The following is a 12,031-nucleotide window of genomic DNA, read 5'->3' as shown; positions in this document are numbered from 1 at the left end:
CTGAGAGGTCTACTTCCACATGTGCTGGCAACACCCAACCGTACCTTTCCACCATCTCTGTCAACCCATCCACTACCTCGGTGCTGTCTGACATCCATTCTTAGATGAGTCATTATTACCTCCAGCTAAATAATGGGAACACCGAAGCTATTGTCTTCAGTCCCTGTCACAAACTCGATATCCTTGTCACTGATTCCATCTCCCTCTCCAGCCACAATCACAGGCTGACTCAGACATTTTGCAACCTTGACATCCTATTTGGCCACGAGCACAGCTTCCAGCCCCATATCCTCTCCATCATCAAGTTTGCCTTGTTAACCTCCATTGCATTATCTGCCTCTGCCCCTATCTCAGCCCATCTATTGTCAAAACCTTCATCTATATGTGTCAACATCTTAGATGATTTCAATGCTCATCCTCCACCCTATCCAAAACCTATGCCCTATTCTGCACCGTTCCACTTACTGAACACCTCAGTATTTGCTGAACTACATTGACTCCTGATCTCTCAACACCTCCAATTTAAAATTTTCATCCTTACATTTAATTTCCTCATGGTCTTGACTCTGCTTGTACTTGCAAACACCTGGAGTCCTGCAACACCCCACCCTGAAATCTTAACCTCTAGCCTTTCTCCATCACACCAATGGCAGCTTGCCTTCAGCTGCTTGCTCACCACACTCTGGAATTCCCTCCCTAAGCTCCTCCACCTCCCTCTCCTCCTTTAGGGCCATCCTTAAAACCCACCTCTTCTCTCAAGCTATTTGTCACTACTCCTAAATTCTGCTTACTAGCCTCAGAATCCATTTTTCATAAGGCCTCTGTGAAGTGATTTTTTCTCCACATATTAAAGGCACAATATAAATGCTAGTTGTCATTCGCAGGAGTAGTTTTTTTTCTTTTTTTCCTTTTTATTACCTCTTTTGGAAGCAAGAGTGTCATGGCATCCACTGATGCCCAGGTTATTCCAGGGACTTTACAAATTAAAGCTGGGGGTGGGGGAGGGTTGAGGGGGGGGGGGGGGGTTAATGTTCATGCAACCAACCCTGCACACCCCCACACCCCAGTTAATTGTTCCAAAATTATCAAGCAATAATCTACAGTTAATTGTCAGAAAATAAGTCAGTACATATCTTGCGTAATTAGCCTGAATATCAAACTGAGATATTATACTTACGAATGAGATCATGAAAAACAGTGTATTTGGTATCATTCGAAGGAATAGAGTATTTTCCATTTACTATTCCAAGTTTAGCACCATCTTCAAATGGATGCTGCTTAAAGCACAAAAGGTAGAGGATGCAACCCAAGGCCTAAGAAAAGTTACAAAATGCATTTCATCAAACAGCTGCATGTTAATTACACACGATAACTCTATGCACAACTGCATTTAATAGCAAGTACTTGTCTATAATTAACTTTGCTATTTCAATTTTTTCTTCAGAAGGCAGTAACTTACATTGCACAGTTTAACAGAGCCAGCAACTCTCCTGTACCTCTGCTCAAGCAATTTTACTTCATGTGCAAGTCTAGAAAGCAGATGATCAACCATAAAAGAAAGAAAAACAGGCCTAATGGCCCACTCTGCACTTTTCAGTAGGAATACCACTTGAAAGAGGGACGTCTGGTTGATTGTTCCCTCCTACTCCAGGAGCAGTGAGGCAAAGGATATTGATCCTCTTGCTGTCCTGGTTGATGTCAGCTAAATCAGCACAGAGCATGGACTGGTTCTGGTACCTTCCTGGCCTGTAAGATCAATCTTAGGAAATATATTGCATTTGTACATCTGGCCCCAACTATGTTTGCTTTGTGAAACAAAATTGAAAAACTCTTCTGTTGAGCCCTGTATACTCTCCATTTAATTCAGCAAACAGTGAAACAGACTTGGAGTGGCATCAGCCAATAGATCTCCATGGAGCACATTAATCCCTTCCTCCTCCTCTCCTGAAGACATTAACTCTTTGCTGAGGTATGGTTCCAGAGGCAAAGATCACACCTTCCAATGCCTAGCCCAAGTGACCATTCTTCATGTGGGAACCTCATCTCTGAGTGTTGATAGACTGAGTTGAGTATACTATCAAAGCATAGGCTGATTCCATCCTAACCTGACATCCAATTGCAACAAGGGTCGCTGGATAGCAATCAACAGCAATTTTTTTCCTCCTCTTATTCAATTATACCGCCTCTAGCGCCACTTAGCTGAAATCAGCTAACGCGGTAAAGACAGGGAGTAGAATGTCCAACAATCCTAATCTGTAAGACTCAGTTACTCACTGTTTTTCAAATTATAAATTATGATTTTTCTGCTAAAGTTGAACTTTATAGTCAGCGTATTTTAACAATCTGGATTATCTCTATTTGCAACAGTGCTCAATGGTACACTGACATTTTCAACAGTGTGTGTAAGTTCACAGTAATGACCTCCCATGGGAGGAGTTACTAAACCTACAGTAGCATGAAATGGAGCGAAGTTGTTCTCCAACAGGAAATTTGTGCATTATACTTAAATCCTGTTTTCTGCTTTGAGATTCAAATGCCCAAGCTGAGTAACTCTGGAGTGGTCCTGTGGTAATAAGGCTACAGTTTGAATCGTCAGCAACTGGATCATCCCAATAACTGCAGTTGAAAATTTCTCAATTTACAATGAAGCCCAGTTTCCTTTAAAGGCCAGTACCTGCTGGACAAACACTCTCGTGGGAGAGAACTCTGATCAACCAGGTGCCTATATGAAGATAAATACATAGCCACCATAACTCAAGAAACACTACCACTGTAGACAGACACTTGAACAATGGCTGCTAACACGAGGCCAAATGAGGGTACCTTGGGCTGGTAGTGGCTCACTTCCATCATAGTAAGTCAATGCCCTGAGAAGGTTTTAGGCTTTCATGGAATGATACAGCACAAAAGGAAGCTATTTGGCCCATTGTGCTTGTGCCAGCTATTTGAAAGAACTATTTGATTAGTTCCGTTCCCCTGCTATTTCTCTATAGCCCAGCAAGTGATTTCCCTCCGAGTGTTTGTTCAATTCCCTTTTGAAAGTTACTACTAATTTGCCTTCAACACCCTTTCAAAAAGTGCATTCCAGATCATAACAATACACTGTGTAAAAAAAATTTTTTCTCATGTTGCCTGTGATTCTTTTGTCAATTTATGGAATGGATAGAAATGGACTGGTAATGTGATAACATCTCATTGCTCAGGTTGCCAGCTATGATTGGATATATTCCTGGAGGTTTCATCACATGATCTCCCACACAGTCATTGTTGGTACTATTTGATTCCTCTAAAGTGGCTTTCAATTTTTCTCACCAAAATCTCTATTCCCTTGGAAAAGCTGCTGGAATTTAAAAAAAGAACCCTGTAGTTCTCAAATAAAAACAGAAAATATTCAGCAGGTATTTCCAGCATTTTATTATTATTTCAGATTTTCAGTATCTGCAGTATTTTACCCCAATAATTCTCAGCTTAACTATGGAGCCAGATAAATAGGGGCGTTATCCTCACTACTGTGTTGGGGTGCAGCAAACAGCTAGTTATTTAGATAACATTTTATGCACATGAGCTTAGACATAATCCTTGAATTCAAAGGCTTGTGCGGTTTATTAAAGTGCAAAATTGACCCAGTGAGTCTGATAAAATGTTATTTTTAAGGAGCTTGTGATTATAATTTTCTGCCCCAGTTGTTGGTCTTTCTTTCCTGCCAAGGTGAATAGGCATTTCCCTCAGCACAAGGAATATCCCATTTCTTGTCACAATGAAAACTCACTGGGGAGTCTTCTACGGGAGTGGGGGTTGGGGGGGGGGGGGGGGGTGCGAGGTTAAGCAAGGGTTCCTTGGTGATTTTAAACACTCAAACTCTGCACCAGCTAAAAGCCTACTCAGGGGCTTTCAGGTGCCTTATTCTGAATAGGCTTCAAATATGGTGGATTCCCCAAATCAACAGAACTCTACTACATCTAGATTCCTATTCCTTGGTTTTTCTGGGATGTGAACTCACACTTACGAGAGTGTGTGGAAATTATAATTAAAAGAAATGTGATCTTTGGGAATGACCAAAACCTTTCTTCAGTTAACCACTTACTCTTGTGTTTGCAAAAGCTGAGTTAACAGGTAGGTTTGTTGGACAAAAGTGTCTTCTCCTGTTGTGCTTTGGGATCAATTGGACTGGGAAGCATTAATCTGGAGACAGCCTCATCAAGCAGAGTGGATCACTGCTCTTCTGACTGTGTTGTGCCAGCTGAAAACTCTGCGTAGACTTTGCTGGTTTCACTGAGTAACAATGAAGCTACTGTAGAACCTGAGATCCAGGTGATTTATGGCTATTGCTGGAGTTGAATGTCTCAGGAAGATCCCAACCTTCTTCTTAGATAGATCAGTCAGCACACAACGTCATTTGGCTCGGAAACCCTTTCTACAGCATTCCGGAGAATAATCCGACCTAATGCAGGAAATGTGTTTCATGGAGGAAACAGAATTCGACGTCGAGGCACTTGGAATTGAGTTTGTACAATTCTGTCAGTAGAACAGTCTTCCAGAGAGTGAAATGATAACAAGTTCTTTTTGCTGACATTGGAACAAAATTCACATTTATGCAAGTTGTTCAAAGCCAGAAAATCAAGCAAGTAGTTGTCATCAGTATTGGTCACTACTGTGAACAAGACTGAATGCAAACTATGGTAAATCCTAACTACAGGCAAAGGTTATGAATTAATAATGATAATAGAGTTTACTAGGCTCTTTTACTATAGGAAACTGAATTCATAAGCTGTATGGAATACCATCAATGCCCAATTCAGAGTGTTGTTAAAACATGGAATGTCATATCAGTAACACTGGTGAAAGCAAAATTCAAAACTGCATCAAATGGTTGGGGAACAAATTTTAAAATGGGAAAAGGAAAATGCAGGGGAATTAGTAGATAGCACTCTGAAACCTATTTCAGGTGCAATGGGTTAAATGGTCTCAATTGGTGCTGTAAAATTCTACAATTCAAATCATTTTTGCAGCAGGCTTTTGTAATTATAACTGCACTTAAAACAAATTAAGTCTGCTACAGATAATATCGTGAAACAACTTTTATGAACGCTGGACTTTGTAACATGGTTATGTTTTTAAAAATTGTGATTTTTAAAAGTTTAAGATGGGAGTCTGGAGGGTCAGGTGACCTCTCATCCACTCTGCAAAAGGACGAGACAGACCAAACACCTGAAGAATAATTGGTTTCGCCCTCCCAGACTTTCTGATCATAAAACAGGGAGTCAGTGATTCTGAAGATGCAACTGTACCAAGCAGCTGTTAACACCTGGGAACAAAGAAGGCCCAGGTGGCTCTGTGAAACCAGACTTCTACACTCTGCATACTGGAATAGGTCAATAAGTTATTGACTTTTTAGTCCAGATAAATTTAACAGATTTTCTGAAGGCAGACAGGCTGTAAGAAACAAGTGGTTGCAGCCTCAAAGCAAGCTATAAGAAGAGAACCCAGCAGTCGCAGCCTGAAAGCAGGCTTTAAGGATCCAGTCAGAGTGAGTGAGTGCGAGAGTGAGTGAGAAAGTGAGTGAGAAAGTGAGTGAGAAAGTGAGTGAGAAAGTGAGTGAGAAAGTGAGTGAGAAAGTGAGTGAGAAAGTGAGTGAGAGACAGAAAAAAGACACCTTCTCTTGGAAGCCTAATATAGCAAAAGGCTGCGAAGACTTGAACCAGTTTTGAAAGTTGAACCTTGTGGAGAAGTGGAAGACCAGCAGTATCACCAGGAACTGCCTTATTCATGAATGTCCAGGTTGGAAGTAGTCAGAGAAGTGAGCGAAGAGGACACTGATTTTTGAAAAGGTCTGGGAGATCCAACCCATTATCACTAGGAGGAGCTTGGGACTTTTAACTGCAAAGGATTTCACCATCAAAAAGAACTGTGTAATGTTTAAGTGAGTGTGAGGTTTTCAAGTATTTCAATAAGTAAATACCTTTCTTTGTAATCTGGGGTATCAGCTATTTACAAAGTACAATTTAGTTAATGGGGATTTATTTCGTTTAGTTGTTATAACAAAGAGTCAAAAGTTGAAATCTTGTCATGTAATTGTTTAAATTGGTCTGGGGGTTCATATCTCGTATTTTTATGTTAACGGTCTGAGATTGTAACACAAATGCGAACATTTTAACATGAGTAAATGGGAAATGAAGGTCCAGCAATTAAACAAAGTGATAGTATTGCAGTTAAAAGCATAACTGTGAGAGCAGGTGTAACATAGAATTATGATTAGTAGGGACTGAGTAGTATAGCTGTAATTTAATCAAATTTAAGATAACTTGAAAACACAGAAGCAAAGCTTAAGTGAATCACAATCTTTTATGTTGTACCACTCATTATGGTTAATAAATACTGTTAAGAACAGGTGACATCAAGGCAGCATTTAACTGAGTATGGCATCAAGGAGCCCTAGCAAAACAGGAGTTAATGGGAATTGGGGGAAAACTCTCCACTGATTGGAGTCAGTATACATAGCACAAGGGAAGATGGCTGTGGTGTTGGAAGTTTATCATCTCAGTCCCAGGACATCACAAAAGGCATTCCTCAGGGAGTGTCCTTGGCCCAACCATCTTCAGCTGCTTCATCAATGACCTTCCCTCCATCATAAGGTCAGAAGTCGGGATGTTCGCTGATAATTGCACAATGTTCAGCACCATTCGCAACTTCTCAGATACCGAAGCAGTCCATGTAGAAATGCAGCAAGACCTGAACAGCATCCAGGCTTAGGCTGACAAGAGGCAAGTAACATTCACGCCACACAAGTGCCAGGCATTGCCCATCTCAAACAAGACAGAATCTAACCATCTCCTCTTGATGTTCAATGGCATTACCATCGCTGAATTCCACACTAACAACATCCTGGGGGTTACCACTGACCAGAAACTGAACGCGACCAGCCACATAAATGCTGTGGCTACTAGAGCAGGTCAGAGGCTGGGAATTTTGCGGCGAGTAACCCACCTCCTGTCTCCCCAATGCCTGTCCACTATGTACAAGGCATAAGTCAGGAGTGTGATAGAATATTTTCCACTTGCCTGGATGGGCGTAGCTCCAACAACACTCAAGAAGCTCAACATCAACCAGGACAAAGCAGCCCGCTTAACTGACACCCCATCCACCAACTTCAACATTCACTCCCTTCACCACCAAAGCACAGTGGCAGAAGTGTGTACCATCTACAAGATGCACTTCAGCAACTCACCAAGGTTCCTTCGACAGCACTTTCCTAACCTGTGACCTCTACCACCTAGAAGAACAAGGGCAGCAGATGCATGGGAACATCACCACCTGCAAGTTCCCTCCAAGCCACACACCATCCTGACTTGGAACTATATTGCCATTCCTTCACTGTCACTGGGTCAAAATCCTGGAACTCCCTTCCTACAGCGATGTTGCTGTACCTACCCCACGCGGACTGGACCAATAGTGGAACTATCTGGAGAACAGGCCATCCTAGACTGGGTATTGTGTAATGAGAGAGGAATAATTGACAATCTAGTTGTGTGAGACCCTGTGGGGATGAGCGACCATAATATGATAGAATTCTTCATCAAGATGGAGAGTGACATAGTTGATTCTGAGACTAGGGTCCTGAATCTTAGTAAAGGAAACTACGAAGGTATGAGGCACGACTTGGCTATGATGGATTGGGAAGCGTTACTTCAAGGGACGACAGTGGCTAGGCAATGGCAAATATTCAAACAGCGCATGGATGAACTGCAACAATTGTTTATTCCTGTCTGGCGCAAAAGTAAAACAGGAAAGGTAGCCAAACCATGGCTTACAAGGGAAATCAGATCCAAGGAAGAGGCATATAAATTCGCCAGAAAAAACAACAAACCTGAGGATTGGGAGCAGTTTAGAATTCAGCAAAGGACCAAGGGATTGATTAAGAAGGGGAAAATAGAATACCAAAGTAAGCTTGCGGGGAACATAAAAACTGACTGTAAAAGTTTCTATAGGTATATGAGAGAAAAAGATTAGTAAAGACAAATGTAGGTCCCTTACAGTCAGAAACAGGGGAATTTATTATGGGGAATAAAGAAATAGCTGACCAACTAAATGCATACTTTGGTTCTGTCTTCACAAAGGAGGACCCAAATATCATACCAGAAATGTTGGGGAACACAGGGCTTAGTGAGAGAGAGGAACTGAAGGAAATAAGAATTAGCAGAGAAGTGGTGTTGGGGAAATTGGTGGGATTGTAGGCCGATAAATCCCCAGGGCCTGATGGTCTGCATCCCAGAGTACTTAAGAAAGTGGCCCTGGAAATAGTGGATGCATTGGTGGTCATCTTCCAAGATTCTATAGACTCTGGAACAGTTCCTACAGATTGGAGGGTAGCTAATGTAACCTCACTATTTGAAAAGGGAGGTAGAGAGAAAGCAGGGAATTATAGACCAGTCAGCCTGACGTCGGTAGTGGGGAAAATTCTAGAGTCCATTATCAAAGATTTTATAGCAGAGCACTTGGAGAACAGTGGTAGAATCAGACAGAGTCAGCATGGATTTACAAAAGGGAAATCATGCTTGACAAATCTACTAGAATACTTCGAGGATGTAACTAGTAGAGTTGATGAGGGGGAGTCAGTGGATGTGGTTTATTTGGACTTTCAGAAGGCTTTCGACAAAGTCCCACATAAGAGATTAGCGTGTAAAGTTAAAGCGCATGGGATTGGGGTTAGTGTACTGTGATGGATAGAAAATTGGTTGGCAGACAGGAAACAAAGAGTAGGGATAAATGGGTCTTTTTCCAAATCGCAGGCAGTGACTAGTGGGGTACTGCAGTGATCGGTGCTAGGACCCCAGCTATTCACAATATATATTAATGATTTAGATGAGGGAACTAAATGTAATATCTCCAAATTTGCAGATGACACAAAACTGGGTGGGGGGGTGAGTTGTGAGGAGGATGCAAAGAGGCTTCAGGGTGATTTGGACAAGTTGAGCGAGTGGGCAAATGCATGGCAGATGCAGTATAATGTGGATAAATGTGAGGTTATCCACTTTGGTAGCAAAAACAGGAAGGCAGATTATTATCTGAACAGCTATAAACTGAGAGAGAGGAATATGCAACGAGACCTGGGTGTTCTCGTACACCAGTCGCTGAAGGTAAGCATGCAGGTGCAACAGACGATAAAAAAGGCAAATGGTATGTTGGCCTTCATAGCAAGAGGATTCGAGTACAGGAGCAGGGATGTCTTGCTGCAATTATACAGGGCCTTGGTGAGGCCACACCTTGAATGTTGCGTGCAGTTTTGGTCTCCTTATCTGAGGAAGGATGTTCTTGCTATAGAGGGAGTGCAGCAAAGGTTTACCAGACTGATTCCTGGGATGGTGGGACTGACGTACGAGGAGAGAGTGAGTCAGTTAGGATTATATGCGCCAGAGTTCAGAAGAGTGAGGGGGGAGGGGGGGATCTCACAGAAACCTATAAAATTCTAACAGGACTTGACAGGGTAGATGCAGGAAGGATGTTCCCGATGGTGGAGGAGTCCAGAACCAGGGGTCATAGTCTAAGGATACGGGGTAAACCATCCAGGACTGAGATGAGGAGAAATTTCTTCACCCAGAGAGTGGTGAATCTGTGGAATTTGCTACCACAGAAAGCAGTTGAGACCAAAACACTATGTTTTCAAGAAGGAGTTAGATATAGCTCTTGGGTTTAAAGGGATCAAAGGATATGGGGCGAAAGCGGGAACAGGTTACTGAGTTGAATAATCAGCCATGATCATAATGAATGGTGGAGCAGGCTCAAAGGGCCGAATGGCCTACTGCTGCTCCTATTTTCTATGTTTCTATGTTACTATTTAATTAATGGGAATTTCTTTTAGTTTTGTTGTTGTAATAAGTCCTAAAACATGAAATCTTGTCATGCAATTCTTTAAATTGGTCTGGGCGTTCATAACCTGTATTTTTAACGTTAACGGTCTCACTGAGCTCATAACAACACTCATTAAAAAAAAAATCCAAATTTGGGCCAAAATGGAACAACCATGATGTCATTACTACAAACAGGTAATGGTAGCATAGCGGCTATGTTTCTGGATTAATAATCCAGAAACCTGGACTAATAATCCGGAGAACTAGTTCAAATCCCATCATGGCAGCTGGAGAACTTAAATTCAATTAATTAAATAAATCTAGACTAAAAAGCTAGTATCAAAAATGGTGACCATGAAACTACCAGATTGTTGTAAAACCAATCTGGTTCACTAATGTCCTTTAGGGAAGGAAGTCTGCTGTCATAGAGTCATAGAGTTATACAGCACAGAAACAGGCCCTTCGGCCTATCATGTCTGTGCCGGCAATCAAGCACCGAACTATTCTGATCACATTTTCCAGCACTTGGCCCGTAGCCCTGTATGCTATGACATTTCAACTGCTCATCTAAATACTTCTTAAATGTTGTGAGGATTCCTGCCTCTACCACCCCTTCAGGCAGTGCATTCCAGATTCCAACCAACCTCTGGGTGAAATTTTCTTTCCTCAAATCCCCTCTAAACCTCCTTCCCCTTACCTTAAATCTATGCCCCCGGTTATTGACCCCTCCACTAAGGGAAAAAGTCTCTTCCTATCTAACCTATCAATGCCCCTCATGACTATACCTCAATCATGTCCCCCCTCAGCCTTCTCTGCTCTAAGGAAAACAACCCTCGACTTTTCAGTCTCTCTTCATAGCTGAAATGCTCCAGCCCAGGCAACATCCTGGTGAATCTCCTCTGCACCAGTGCAATCACATCCTTACCCGGTCTGGCCTATATGTGACTCCAGACCCACAGCAATGTGGGTGACCCATAACTGCCTGAGCAAGTCACTCAGCTGTATTCAAAAAGGCAGCTCACCAGCATCTCAAGGGCAATTAGGGATGGGTAATAAATGCTGGCCTTATTAGTAACGCCCACATCCTGTCAATGAATAAAGAGGTGAATTGTCCTGCTATTACAAAGCATAATACTTGATGACAGACATACCCAGATATCCTGTTTCTCATTGATTGGATAGTTGGAATAAAGATCTATTATTTCTGGTGTCCGGTACATTGGTGTAGTGTTTCTCGTAATCTGGCAAAAAAAACCGAAAGATACATAATGTCTTTATGTTTCATTATTTTCCAGTGATCAGACAGAAATATATAGTGCGCCAATGCTTAATTACTATGAGTACCATTTACAATGCATTCCCATTTTACTGCAGACAGTAAATCAATGCCAAATAGCGACTGTAAAGCACGAGGCACAAACTAAGCTTGCATGGTTCACAATCAGAATCCTAGAATAGTGAAACAGAAATCTACAGATGCTATGCTAAGAATATACAACTCAACGATAGACCACACTTAGATAGTATGTTTTATTTTGGTTACTGAAACACAAAACAATAATTATAGGCATTGGAAAGGGTAGACAGAATAGCGATTTCAACTGTCAATGGGATAAGCTACGAGGAAAGACTGGAGATCAAACGTCATAGCCTAGCAAGAAATTTACAAAGGGTGACCCACAATAAAAGTACATAAAATAACGGAGTTACATTGGAAAAAACTCAACCTCCAGTAAGACAGAAAGATAGAAGACAAATGAAAATTAGATGAAAAATATATTTTAAACAGATATCAGTGGAAGTGGGATAAATGGTTGGAATATAATTGATCTTGTACTGCAGGACAGTAGTTCAAGATGTAGCTGATACTCTGATGGAAGAGTTAGAGTAATAGGTGGTGAGGGAGGGTTGAGCTTCAATAGGCTATATAGCCTTTCTTCATTACTGATTTATGCTCTTAAGGTATGTTGAAATCAAGCCTTAAAAGTTAGTTCAAAATTATTTTTTAACTTGACACTGACATTCAAGTTTTATTCTGTTTTGAGCATTTAGTACATTATACTTCAAAAAAAGTATTTCATTATCTCCCAAAATGCTTTGGCATGTCCTGAGGTTGTGAAAGACACTATGTAAATGCAAATTCTTTGCTCACAGCGCTATCAGCGTCCAAAATGTTGCTGCAGGAC

General features: G+C 41.5%; 1 protein-coding gene across 5 annotated transcripts in view; it reads right to left on the bottom strand.

Annotated features, from left to right (window-relative positions):
* Positions 1–12,031, bottom strand: part of gak (cyclin G associated kinase) — a 134,521-nt gene that overhangs the window by 75,472 nt on the left and 47,018 nt on the right. For all 5 annotated transcript variants that reach the window (XM_068030463.1, XM_068030464.1, XM_068030465.1 and 2 more), the window contains 2 exons: positions 10,997–11,086; positions 1,178–1,313 (listed from right to left, as the gene is read on the bottom strand). In XM_068030463.1, the coding sequence (XP_067886564.1) occupies positions 1,178–1,313; positions 10,997–11,086 (226 nt within the window). The remainder of the gene's footprint in view (positions 1–1,177; positions 1,314–10,996; positions 11,087–12,031) is intronic.

The sequence above is a fragment of the Heterodontus francisci genome, chromosome 4, assembly GCF_036365525.1.
Source record: "Heterodontus francisci isolate sHetFra1 chromosome 4, sHetFra1.hap1, whole genome shotgun sequence".
Taxonomy (NCBI): Eukaryota; Metazoa; Chordata; class Chondrichthyes; order Heterodontiformes; family Heterodontidae; genus Heterodontus; species Heterodontus francisci.
The sequence above is the reverse complement of the archived record's forward strand: the minus strand, read 5'-3'. Positions and strand labels throughout refer to the sequence as shown.